We start from the raw sequence: 14,059 nt of genomic DNA, 5'->3' as shown, positions 1-14,059 counted from the left end.
GTCCTAAGCTGAACTGTGTCCCCCTCCAAAAATCATGTTTAAGCTCTAACCCCCAGCATCTCAGAATGTCATCTTATTTGGAGATAGGATCTTTGTAGGTGTAATTAGTTAAGCTGAGGTCATATGGGTAGGCCCTAATCCAGTATGACTAACGTCCTTAGAAAAAGGGGACGTTGGGACAGAGACACATACACAGCGAGAATGCCATGTGAAAGTGACGGCAGAGACCATGGGTGACACAAGGCAAGGAATGCTAAAGATTGTCAGCAAACCACCAGAAGCTAGGCAAGAGGCAAGGAACAGATGATCACAGCCCTCAGCAGGAACCAACAATGCCAACACCATGATCCTGGACTTCTAGTTCCTAGAACTTTAAAAATAACTTTCTATTGTTTAAGGTACTCAGTTTGTAGTACTTTGTAAGATGCAGAAAAGTACAGATGGCCCTGAACTTATAAAAGTTCAACTTATGATTTTTCAACTTTACAATGGGGAGAAAGTGATAGGCATTCAGTAGATACTGTATTTCAAATTTTTATCTTTTCCTGGGCTAGCAATCAGCTGCAGGATCACAAGGATAAACAACCAATACATCATTCTGTACCCACGCAACCATTCTGTTTTTCACTTTCACTACAGTATTCAATAAATTACATGAGATATTCAACACTTTATTAGAAAATGGGCTTTGTGTTAGATGATTTTGCCCAACTGTAGGCTAATGTAAGCATTCTTGGCATGTTTAAGGTAAGGCTAGGCTAAGCTAGGATGTTTGGTAGGTTAGGTGTATTAAATGCATTTCCGACTTAGAATATTTTCAACTTAAAATGGGTTTATTGGGATGTAACCCCATCAAAATTTGGGGAAGATCCGTAGACTGAAGATATATTTGAGAGCTTGATCAGTAGCACTTCGCTATGGTCTGAATGTTTGTCCCCCCAAAATTCAGGTGTTAGAATCCTCATACCCAGGTGTTATGGTATTTGGAGGTGGGGCCTTTGGGAGGTGATTAGGTATGAGGGTGGAACTCCCATGAATGGGATTAGTGCTCTTATAAGAGATCCCATGGAGCCCCCAGGCTGCTTCTACCACATGAGGGTATAATGTGGTCTGCAACCCAGAAGAGAGCCCTCACTCGACCACACCGGCACCATCATCTAGGACTTCCAGTCTCCAGAACTATGAGAAATAAATGTTTGTTGTTGTAAGTCACCCAGTCTACCGTATTTTGTTATAGGAGCCTGAATGGACTAAGACAGACTTCCTCATGCTTTAGACGTGAAATGGGTGTGGTGATGAAGCAAAAGAAGAAATCAAGGAGGACTCAAATTTCTGGCTTAAGCAACTAACTGGGTAAATGGTAGCACCATTTACAGACATGGTGAAAATTTCGGATTAAGTAAGCATCTAAAGCATCCAGAGGGCTTGTTAAAACAGACTGTTAAAACAGAGAACTCCACCTGCAGTTTTTGATTCAGCAGATTTGATGTGGCGCTCAGAACTGTTACTCTTAAGATATCCAAGTGGAGATGTCAAATCAATAACTGAATATGCCAAAGTGGAGCTCAGTGATAACATGTAAGATCATCCAGGGAGAAAATGTAAAGAGAAAAGAGACACCAACATTCAGCGATTAAAAAAGCAGGAGCCAGCAAAAACAATGGAGAAGGTGAGGTGGTAATATCCAAAGGGCTGTCACAGAGGCCAAAACTAATAAAACAGTGAATTTGATCTCTTCTACACGTGCCTGGTCTTTCCAACTGGAGTCCATCTCTACCTTCTTAAATACATAACAAGGAAGTACCTGATTGCTCTGCCTGGAACCTCCAACAGCCTTTGACATAATCATTAGAGCAGTGGTTCTCAACCAGGGGTGATCTGCACCCCACCCCCGGTAGGGTACACAGGGCAATGTCTGGAGACATTTTTAGTTGTCATAACTGGAAGGGTGCTGTCACCTAATGGGTACAGGCCAGGGATGCTGTTAAACAACCTACAATACACAGGAAGACATCCCTCAACAAAGAATTATCCAGTCCAAAATACACACAGTGCCAAGACTGAGAAACCCCAACTCTTCTCAAAAAAATTCAGTTTCAACAGAAGGCAATGTGGCATAGGAGAGAAAAATGGGACCCAGAATCAGATGAGCTGGGTATGAATCCTCGCTTTGCCATTTATTAGCTTTATAACCTCAAGTTACTTAATCTCTGTTATGGGTGTCTATTCCCTACCTCAAAGGACTGTTATGAGGATTAAATTAGATGACAGGTAGAGGACCTTGCACAGGGCCTAGCACACAACAGGTACTCAACAAAATTTAGTTCTCTTCCACTCCCTCTGTCCTCTACTCCCCCTACTTACATGATCTTTGGTTTTATTTTTTTGACCTTATTCAGTTATGCTTTATACTGCATTTTAAAATGCAGAAGTAAACCAAGTAAGATTAAGTATCCTTGTTAATTTGGTTTTTTTTTGCGGTACGTGGGCCTCTCACCGCTGTGGCCCCTCCCATTGCGGAGCACAGGCTCCGGACGCGCAGGCTCAGCGGCCATGGCTCACGGGTCCAGCCGCTCCACGGCATGTGGGATCCTCCTGGACCGGGGCACGAACCCGCGTCCCGAACCCGCGTCCCCTGCATCAGCAGGTGGACTTTCAACGACTGCACCACCAGGGAAGCCCTATCCTTGTTATTTTGGAAGGCTTAAAATTTTTTCTTTTAATTGACAGACTGGAACTACCAAGTTAATGGCACAGTCCAAATACAGATTGTTTTTTAAAAAAGAACATTCCTCATTTTGTGCTGATGTTTCCTCATGATTAGATTGAGTTTAGGCATTCTTGGCCAGGACACAGGTGATACTGTGTCCTTCTTGGAGTATCACACATGCAGGTATGTGATATCCATCTATCACTCACTGGTAGTATGAGTCTGATCACCCAAATATGTTGCCTGATTTTCCCACTCTGTGATTCCTTCTTTCCCCTCCCTTTGCAACCAGTATGCAGTTCGTAGGAAGAAACTTTAAGACCATGCAGGCATCTAGCTCCTCATCTAATTTTCCCCTCATATAATGAAAATGCCCAGCAGCAATCTCTGGTATCAGGTTCTCAAAAGTCAGTATCCCCAGAAATGACACTCACATCATGAGCTCAATGATATGACACACAGTGAAAAGGGCATGGCACCATTTCTGTGGTCCTTCTGCCAAGGATGTATGTCCTGAGTCCAATCATGACACACACCAGACATTCAGCAAAGTAACGGATTAGTACTCTTCAGGGGTTATCAAGATCATAAGAGACAAAGAAAGACTAAGGAATGGTTGCAGATTGCAGAAAATCAAGGAAAACTAACAATTAAGTGCAGTGTAGGATCCTGAGTGGGATTCTGGAACATAAAAAAAGGACATCAGTAAAAAAACTACTAGGTAGAGTTCAAATAGGGTCTTTACTTTCACTAATGGCATTGTACCAATGTTAATTTCCTGGTTCTTAAATTTTTACTAAAGTTATTATGTATGATACTAACATTTGGAAGAGGGATAGATGGAAACTCTATTATTTTTACAACTTTTCTGTAAGTCTAAAATCAGTTCAAAATAAAGAGTTAAAAAATTCTTCCTGGATTTAGCATACACTGATGCTTCCTGCCTGATCCAATCTTTATCATGATGTCTGCCAAATGATGATTTTCTAACTCTGTGGTAAGCAGGAGCCCTTCTCATCATTTATTATCAATATGGACTCACAAATTTCTATATTTTTCAGTGGTTTGTAATTCATAACTGAACTTGATTATTTCAATGTTCAAATTTGACCAACGGAAGCCCTTTCAAGCTGTCTTTATCAGGTTTGGGGTATCAATGTTATACTTTATAAATAGCATTTGGAAGTTTTCCTTATATATGCACATTTTTCCTTATGTATTATATATGCTCTAAAACAATTTATGTGGCATCAAGACTATCTCTTACCTCTGATCTCTAAAGATATGGTAGACGTTTCCTATGAAACTTCTGGGCCTGATATTTTTGTGTCAAGTAATTGCTTGATAACTCTTTTTTTCTTTTATAGAAATTGATCTGGTTAAGCTTTCCATCTCAAATTGGGTCAATTTAATTAAACTGTATGTTCCTAAGAAATTATCCATTGCATCTACATTTTCAAATTTATTTGTAGTAGATATATACAGAGTAGTCTCTTAGTATTTTTTGAGATTTTTCTCTATATGAATAGTTATTTCCTCCCTGTCATTGCTTATTTAGTATATCTGTGCTTACTCCATTGTTTTCTTGATTAGTTAATAGTTTTGTCTATTTTTTCAAAGAACCAGGATTTTTATGTATTAATTTGATCTCCTGCTCTCTACTTTATTAACTTCCACTTTTATTCTAGCAGTCCCTTTTAGATTCCTCTATTCTAAATCTTTGAATGTAAATTTTCCCACAGCTGGATATGTCAGTCTTCCTTGTCATGGACTTGCTTATGTGTTTTATAATTTTTTTACTCTTAAGCACATCTTCTATGGACATTTTTATCAAATGGACTGAAAGCATATATTGCTGGAATGTGTTATCAAATTTATAGAGGATATAAAATGATTAATACAATGGTCAACAGAATCAGGATACAACAAGAAGATCTTGATGGAGTGAAATCAAATTAATCTAAAAAGATAAGTAACAGATTTAAAGTAAAAATTTTAATGTGGGTTCTAAGAACTAACTATAGAAGTTCAGAGATGAAGGAAATTTAACCCATATGCAAAAATGACTTAGGGTTTTTAGCTGCTTGTAAGAGCAATGAGACAATAATACGATATTGCTGCCAAAAAAGTTGACTCTGCATTAATGGAAGAATTAGGGAAATATTAGTGCCCCTCTACTCTAGTGGTAGAACACATGTGGAGCCCTGTGTTCAATTTGAGGTACAAAATTTTTAAACGTAATGTTAACAAAACAGAAATGTTCAGAGGACTGTATTCATGTTGGCAAAGGAACTTAAAACAGGAAGAGCTGAAGGACCGTTTCTAATATTTATTCAGCGTCTACTGGATGCCTATTGAGGGTCTATTAGATGTTAGATGCATACAGTATCTCATTTCATCCTCACAAAAACCAAGATAGGAATTCTTTTTGTGATAAGCATGAATCAGAGAAGTAATTCATAGCATCTATCATGGGTTTTGCTCTAGTTCTTATTTTTTACTTTTTTAATAGTGTAATGTTAAAGCCTCCTCAAATTCCTTTTGGAAGCAGGTAAAATATAAATTCTAAGTAAATAAATAAATAGAAAGCAGGTTTCAACCAAATTTTAAACTGTCTATAGGATGATTCAACTCTCAACTCATGCAAAGGCTGTCTTAAAAAGTGCCACAAAAAGCAATTTCTGGATAATTTCAAAGAAAACAAAAATCAAAGCACATCCCTGTATCAATTCCCAGTTAGCATAAGATAACAAAGATTAAGATGCACCTAGCTTCAATGACCACAAAAGCTAGCACATAAAAAGTTCCTTAAAAACATAACACTCGGGGCTTCCCTGGTGGCGCGGTGGTTAAGAATCCGCCTGCCAATGCAGGGGACACGGGTTTGACCCCTGGTCTGGGAAGATCCCACATGCTGTGGAGCAACTAAATCCATGCGCCACAACTACTGAGCCTGTGCTCTAGAGGCCATGAGCCACAGCTACTGAGCCCACGCGCCTAAAGCCCGTGCTCCGCAACAAGAGAAGTCACTGCAATGAGAAGCCTGTGCACCACAACAAAGAGTAGCCCCTGCTCACCACAACTAGAGAAAGCCCAAACGCAGCAATAAAGACTCAATGCAGCCACAAATAAATAAAATAGATATAACATTAAAGAAATTTTTAAAAATAATACTCAAAGTCTTAATTTGTCTATACATATATACTAATGTTTAAGGTTAATTTTAAGGAGGGATTATTTTCCACATAGGGATCTGAATAAGCTGAGATCATTTATAATGGAATAAGGAGAAGTATATCAGGAGAGAAAGATTACAAAGAAAGCCTAACATAGAAGGTAATTATTGTCCCATTTTATAATCATATACTTATAGTGAAGACACAATGTAAATTGGTTGGCTTTCGCTTTTACTAATAATTTCAAAATATCTTACTACTTATGAACTTATCTTCTTTAGGGAAAAACAGAAGTGAAGCATCAACAGGCAAAGCTAGTGTCTCACATCAATAACTACAGTCTGGATATTGCTTTCAAATAGGATTGTTCTAAGAACTAAAAAGTGTACTAATTTGCTTATACGGTTGCATATATGTCATTTAAATATTATACAGTTGTAGGGATTTCCCTGGTGGTCCAGCAGTTAAGACTTCACGCATCCACTTCAGGGGACATCGGTTTGATCCCTGGTCAGGGAACTAAGATCCTGCATGACGCACATTGCAGCAATCAATCAATAAACAAACAAATAAATACAGTTGTATAAATGTACACAAATGCCCTTAAGTTGTCCATATCTCTTCCTCTCTCCCATTTCTTTGTATCTATGAGTTGTTATCAAATAAATCCTTGTCTCCTAAGGAGAGTGGGGGATAGATGAAGTGGCAGAATTAATTTTTCTAACATGTCCCTTGAATGTTATCATGCTTGACATTTGCTTTTGGCAGAACATCCTTCCTAATACTCACATCATCTTCTTTCAGGGTCTGAAGAAATTTTTGCAGTCTGTCTGCTGTTTTTTCTGCTGCTAGAGATAAAATTTTCTGGTCCATTGTTGCACATATCAAGGAACTGGAAAGGGAAAATGTCAGAGCTGGATGAAACTTCCAGAAGTAAACAAGTTTGATTTTTTTTTCCCTTCTCTACCTGTTAACTGAGTATTTCATACATATTATAGAATACATACAGTGGGTACTCAACAGGCTAAGGACTACCAACTAGTATGAGTAGGTGATTCTTATCCAAACCAAAATAATCTTGAGAACTCCCTGGAATTTCCTTATTAGAAAGCTGTAGTCTAATCAAGTGGTTTCCTAATTCCAGGTCACATTTTTATCATTTTTTTAAGCATCTACCCAGTTTGCTGCCCAGAACAAAGCTAACATTTAACAGTATAGCAAATATATAATAAATTATTATTGACACATACACAAGAATATTATAACATATAATAAAGTAACACTTGATAAATGAATAAATCAACAGCACTGTAAATGCATTTATACCAATTAAATGGTGTAAAAACAAATGAGAAGTTAACAAGGCTAAGAAATAAATGTGTGCTCAAACATCAAGAAGGATTCCCAGCAGAGGAAAGCTTAAACTGGAACTTAAAGATTAAATTTAGACAGTCAAGATAACCACATAGTATACATTATTGGGAAGGAGAGTATCATGAACAAAGGCATTCATAAGAGAATCTGAAAAATTTATTTGGGGAAAATGAGTAGTAGAGAGTTCAAGTAGGGGAGTACTGAGTAGGAAGGCTAGAAAGAAAGGGTGGGACTAAACTGTGCAAGCTCTTAAAAGCCAAGTTAAGGAATTCAGATTTTATTCTGTAAATAATAAATAGCAACAAAAATCTCTGGAGTAAAAGATAATCTGACAAGATTGAAACAGTGTTTGTGGAAACTGAATCTGGCATCAATGTGCAGATCAAAGTAGGGAGGCAGAAAGGAGGAAGAACAGAGGCTAAGAGGCTACTGGGAGCTATTTTAGTGGTAGTGACAAAGGCCTGTCTTAGGGTGGTGACTCTGCGGAGTAGAAAGGAAAGGGTGAAATGGAAGCACATTAGACAGATAGGAGTTAGTGTGTAGCTATGGAGTATTATGGGTAGGGGGAAATGCAGACTGATGGAAAGAAGACCGGCTCCTCCTCCTGCATTTCTGCCTGTTTCCAATCTCCATAAATTGTACCATCATCCACTCAGCTGCTGAAACCAAAAACCTGGACAACATTCTTAACCACTTCACCTTTATCCTCCACATCCACTACCAAGTCCTGATGATGTTAACCCCCTAAACATCTCTCAAGTCTACTTCTCTCTGAGATCCACTACCTCCACATTACTCTAAAGCCACCATCATCTCTCACCTGAACTACTGCATAGTTTCCTAACTTGTCCCCCACACAAAAGCTAAAATAATGTTTTTGAAACACAAACCAGATTATGTGACTTATCCTCCCTCAATCTCCATCCTCAACTTAAAATGGCTTTCCATTACTCTCGTATCAGTCCAAAATCCTGAATTCAGGATAAAAAGGTCTGGTTCATGCTAACGTCCCTCCCTCACTCTATTCTCCAGGCACACTGAACTGTTTTCAGTCCTTCAAACCCCCAAGTTCTTCTCGCCACAGACCCTTACACATGATTTTCTGTCTGGAACTTATACAAATACCCCTCCTTTCATCTGCTGCTTGCCAATCTTTTATTGTTAATTCCTACAAATTCTTCAGATCTCAGCTCAATCCACACCTCCTTAGAAGCTCAGTCTAGATTAAACACTCCCCTTTACATCCTTTCAAGGCAACTGTAATCTCTCTCACCATCACCACACTTTTAACATTACACTTATAATTATTAGATTAAGAGCTACACCTCCCACTCCACTACAAACTCCAGGAGTGCAGGGGGACCTGTCTGGTTTTGTTTATCACTGAACCTCCAGTACTTAGCACAGTATCTACCTCATAAAAGGTGCCCAATAAATATCTGTTGAACAAATGAATGACTGAACCCCTACAATGGGCAAGACCCTGGGCCCAGCATTTTACACTCATTAATTTGATCCTCACACCAACCCTATGAGGTTTGTGTTATTACTCCCAATTTAGATAAGGATCTTTTGGGATTCAGAGAGATTAAGGAATTTCCCCAAATCCCCAAAGATAGAAGGCTAGTAAGGGTAGAAGCAGAACTGAAATCCAAATCTGTCCAGCTCCAAATCCCAAATCCCATGCTTTTTTACCTGCTACCCTCTGTTAGGGGCTGGGTGGCAGTAGAGGATGCAAACAAGGCATACCGACTAAAAGAGACGTCCAGCCCTAAGGGGAAGATGCTGAACTCTTTCTATATCAGCAAGTACATTTGCTAAATTCTTCCTAAAACCAGAGATAAGTAACACATAGGTGGCTTCAGATTCTTTCTCAAGAGGCCCTGAGGTTAGTGACGCACCACAGAAGTGAAACGCCGCGGGTCTTGCGCCGGGGCTCCTCAGAGAGCAAGAAGTAAACACAGAGAAACTATAAAATGAGGCAGCTGGTGATGTGCGCTGTGACCGAGCTACAAAGGCGAAACAAGTTTAGAGAAATTTCTCAGACGTAGGAGCTAAACGCTGACGAAGAGGAAGAATTTAACAAGAGGGCAGAGAGTGCAGCACGCCCGGGGAGCAGGGAGAGCCAACCGACGCGGAGGGAGACGGAGGGGCACATCGACGCTTCCACGCCAAGGAAAACGCCAGAACGTCACAATGGAAGTGGGGTCCTCCTGTCCTCCCAGACCCGCTATCTCCCCGGGGCTGAATCCCACCGCCCCTGCAACGCGCGAAGCCACTCCGGACGGTCACCTCAGCCTCACCTCCTCCTCAAGCTTCCAAAAAGTCCGCTCAACCCAACGCGGCCGCACTTCCGTTACCGGGAGCAGCAGGTCCCGCCTCCCGCAGCTCACTTCCGCCGCCCGGGAGCACGCGCATGGGGCGTACCATTAAGGCAGAAGGGAGGGGGGAACTCCTGGGACGGAATATCCCACTCATCGGGGGGATTCGGAACCGCAGAGTGAGCCAGGGCAGTGTGGCCTGGGTGTGGCCACCATGGTGCCTTGACCAGTTAAGGCCTTCTTGTGTACTATTGGGGAAAGGGTCAGTGAGAGAGGGGATGAATCTAGGGATGGCTGTAGAGGTCTTCGCATTGGAAGTGCCTGGAAGGCGGAGGAAGGTGTCCTACTCCTTTGTGCCAGTGGAAGTGTCAGTAACTCCTGTAAAGGAAAAAAGTGTTGCCTGCCATTCCATTTCTGTAGGGATCAAGTCTGTAGCAACCGCAGTCGTTGGCCTCAGTGTGACTGAGGGGGAGCTCAGGATGGAGAAAAACAGACATTCTATGCTTTGGATGTAAGGGATCCTTGGATAGTTAAGATGCATATCTAAGGAAAAGTTTCAGTGAACCCAGATTCTTGCATCTTCCCATACATAGGAAAGCACTTTAAGTCATTAACTTGAAATATCTGTTTTTTGTGATCAGTAATCTTGATCTTTGATTACATGGATCTCCCCCCCCCACCCCCCAAAAAACCCCCGAAAACTCATACATATCCTGGCTCCTCCCTTAACTCTTCAGAGCAGGTCCTCAAAGTTATCTCAGAGGCTGTCTCCTGGGCTATAGTCCTCAGTAAGGTACCTGGATAAAACTTAACTCACAACTTTTAGGTTATGCATTTTTCTTTCAGTCTCCAGCCCTAAAATGTAAGCCTTCTGTGTCCAGGGGGCTTATTGCATACAAAATCTCAGCATTTAGCACAAAGCCTGGCAAAGCAGTAAATGCTCAGTAAATATTTGTTAAATGAACAACTGATAGTAGAGCAAAGAGCAATGGAGGGGAGGTTCGAGAACCTGTACTACGTTGAAGGGGCAGCTTGTGCAAAGGGCCTGACAGCAACAAGCAAAACAGCGTCTGGCTGGTTCGGGAGGTGCAGGTGCTTTGGGTGGGGGTGGAAAAGCAGGGGCTTGTTAATCTTTTTCATATCAGGAGCAAGTGGGGAACAGCTGAAGTGGAAGGGCGTGATTGTATTCACTTTGTAGAAAAATATTTCTTGCAGGTGAGTGCTGCAGAGGTTATTTAAAAGAGATGATGGGGATTTCCCTGGTGGTGCAGTGGTTAAGAATCCGCCTGACAATGCAGGGGACACAGGTTCGATCCCTTGTGCAGGAAGATCCCACATGCTGCGGAGAAACTAAACTCATGCGCCACAGCTACTGACCCTGCGCTCTAGACCCTGCAAGCCACAAATACTGAAGCCCTTGTGCCCTAGAGCCCCATGCCACAACTATTGAGCCCATGTGCTGCAGCTACTGAAGCCCGTGCACCTAGAGCCTGTGCTCCACAATAAGAGAGGCCACCACAACAAAGAGTAGCCCCCGCTCTCTGCAACTAGGAGAAAGCCTATGCGCAGCAACGAAGACCCAATGCAGCCAAAAAAAAAAAAAAAAAAAAAAGATGATGGAGGTGAGGTGAGGAGAATTGAAGGCAAGACCCCTTAGGAGGCTCTAAGTTGTCCTGGACATAGATGGTGGTGGCCCAACCTTGGGGAGAGGTGGGAGGGGTTTGAGGAATATTCAGGCTTGAGTGACTGGGATGGAGGTGCACCCTGGTGATACTGCCAGTTGACTGACACACAGGGAAGGATGAAAGTTTGAGTTGATGGTGAAGCCTTCAGATTTGGACTTGCCAAATGTGAGACCATGGGATGGCATGTGAAGGAATGCTAAGATCAAGGGGAATTCAGTCTGGAGCCTGTCTCACAGTTCCCAGGGGTAGGATGGATCTATTTGGCCAGATCTGGAAGAAACATAGCTGCTGGAAGAGAATGATGCCTCTCAGCTGCCGAGGTCTGCTACTTGTTTATGACACTTCTTTTTTTAAAAAAAAAAATTTATTTATTTATTTATTTATTTATTTATTTTGGGTTGTGCTGGGTCTTCCTTGCTGCACACAGGCCTCTCCAGCTGCAGCAGGTGGAGGCCACTCCTCGCCGCAATGTGCAGGCCTCTCACTGTGGTGGCTTCCCTCGTCACAGAGCACAGGCTCTAGGTATGCGGGCTTCAGCAGCTGTGGCACGCATGCTCAGTAGTTGTGGCTCGCAGGCTCTAGAGCGCAGGCTCAGTAGTTGTGGCACACGGGCCCAGCTGCTCCACTGCATGAGGGATCCTCCCGGACCAGGACTTGAACCCGCATTCCCTGCAGAGCACAGGCTCTAGGTATGCAGGCTTCAGCAGCTGTGGCACGCAGGCTCAGTAGTTGTGGCTCGCAGGCTCTAGAGCGCAGGCTCAGTAGTTGTGGCACACGGGCCCAGCTGCTCCACTGCATGAGGGATGCTCCCGGACCAGGACTTTGAACCCACGTTCCCTGCACTGGCAGGCCGACTCCCAACCACTGTGCCACCAGGGAAGCCTATGATACTTCTTAAGTACTTTTTACTTCTACCACAATTCTGGCCCAATATTAAGCTGTGATATTTGGCTAAAACACAGCAGCTGGGTTAGAAGATTATTCCTGAGAGGAATCCTTTAGCTTGCCAAGGAATCAGATAACTTTACCCCATCTTTCTCCCCACAAAACCACCCTTCCAGGCTGCTTCTGGAACTGGGCCAGGCAGCCATAAACTTGTCTGTGTAGCTCAAACGGGCTCATTTGCCTTTTTGAACTTCCTTTTTTGCATCCCAGGTGCACTTATTGCATTGCCTGTGTGAGCATCTATCCCCTGGCATTGACAATTGTGGCAGGGGGTCTTGCCTCCCCTTGTTGCACGAATGTATCATCTGTATTTTCCATTAGTGCTAATGGGTGTTACATATGCAAAGGAAGAGAACAGACTTAGATTCATAACAATGTTTTTCACCCTGGTGCAGGCTTCCTTACTAAGCAGCAAATCTTACCAATCTGCTTCAACCGACTAGACTCCATACACTGGTCAGCTAGTGATACACTGATTCTAGAAAACACAGCCAGTTAAAAACAGGTTTGTAACACTGGAACCAAAGGTTCTTCAGACCTTGTCAGTAGCTCATGTTTGGGTAATAATATTATAGCTACTGGTATTTGCAGGAGTCCAGAGAAAAGTACAAATGGAGGCCCCCTATCATTCCCCACTCCATCCTGCAGTGTGAGGGGCTTCATATGCCTGCATGTGGACACCCAGCCTGAAAATTCACACCATGTCTCTCCTCTAAAGCTGCCCTTGGCTACCCTTGACTACCTTTGTGCCTAGGGCTGTGCACACTAGCAGGTCCACTCTGGGGAGGGTGGACTTAGGAAGGACCCTGTATAGGCCGAGGAACTGAGCTTGGGGATATTTGGGAAGGTACCCTGAGCATGGTCTAAAGGAGGGCACATGGGCTTCAGTGCATACACACTCCAAGTTTCTTGGACTCCTCATCATCTAGGAAGGGAGCTATTGAGGCACCCACCCAGTCCAAGCACTCCAGTTGCCTGGGTTTAAGGACGGCATTGCTTGAGAGAATAATCAAGGTAGCATGTATAAGGAGCCTAGTGTTTAGGAGCACTTAATAGTGTAGTTCTGGTGATCTGTGTTGATGTTACTATTGCAAAAAAGATTACAAGTCACTGAAGTTTCAGATGTTTAGCATTTTTTACCAATAAAGTATTTTTTTAATTAAAAAAAAATAGTGTCAGTTCCCTCCGGCAATCCCACTTCAGAGTGTGTATACAAAAGAATTGAAATCAGGATCTTAATCAGATATCTGTACACCCATATTCAGGGAAGCATTATTCATAATAGTGAAAAGGTGGAGACAACCCAAACATCCATGGGCAGATGAATGGATAAACAGAATGTGGTGTATCCATGCAGTGTAATACTATTCAGCCTCAAAAAGGAATGAAATCCCATCATATGCTACAACATAGATGATACCAAAGGACATTATGTTTAGTGAAATTAGCCAGTCACAAGAAGACAAATACTGTATGATTCCACTCACATGAGGTATCTAAAGGATTCAAACTCCAGGAAACAAAAAGTAGAATGGTGGTTGCCAGGGGCTGGGGAGAAGGTGAATTGGGGAGCTCTTGTTTAATAGGTATAGAGATTCAGTTTTGTAAGATGAAAAAGTTCTGTATATCTGTTTCTCAACGATGTGAATGTACTTAACGCTACTGAAGTGTATACTTAGAAATGGTTAAGATTAAAAAAAGACACTACTACCTGGGCAGGTCACAGGATTGTTAAGAAGAACCATCTGACTCCATCCTGAAGAAATTCCGATTTAGTAGGGTTTAAGGTAGAGGTTTAACAGCTCACCGTTTGTAATCCCAGGGTCTGGAAAAGTGGCACACAGTGGG

General features: G+C 42.2%; 1 protein-coding gene across 7 annotated transcripts in view; it reads right to left on the bottom strand.

Annotated features, from left to right (window-relative positions):
* FANCI (FA complementation group I) overlaps positions 1-9,652 on the bottom strand; it is an 86,519-nt gene extending 76,867 nt beyond the window's left edge. For 3 of the 7 annotated variants that reach the window (XM_059056581.2, XM_059056582.2, XM_067029879.1), the window contains exons 1-2: positions 9,564-9,652; positions 6,676-6,778 (exon numbers count right to left, since the gene is read on the bottom strand). In XM_059056581.2, the coding sequence (XP_058912564.1) occupies positions 6,676-6,759 (84 nt within the window). In that variant the 5' untranslated portion in view covers positions 6,760-6,778; positions 9,564-9,652. The remainder of the gene's footprint in view (positions 1-6,675; positions 6,779-9,563) is intronic. The other 4 variants (XM_067029878.1, XM_067029881.1, XM_067029880.1 and 1 more) reach the window with 3 other exon arrangements.
* Between the last annotated feature and the right edge of the window lie 4,407 nt (positions 9,653-14,059).

This window comes from Kogia breviceps, chromosome 3, assembly GCF_026419965.1.
Source record: "Kogia breviceps isolate mKogBre1 chromosome 3, mKogBre1 haplotype 1, whole genome shotgun sequence".
Classification (NCBI taxonomy): domain Eukaryota; kingdom Metazoa; phylum Chordata; class Mammalia; order Artiodactyla; family Physeteridae; genus Kogia; species Kogia breviceps.
The sequence above is the reverse complement of the archived record's forward strand: the minus strand, read 5'-3'. Positions and strand labels throughout refer to the sequence as shown.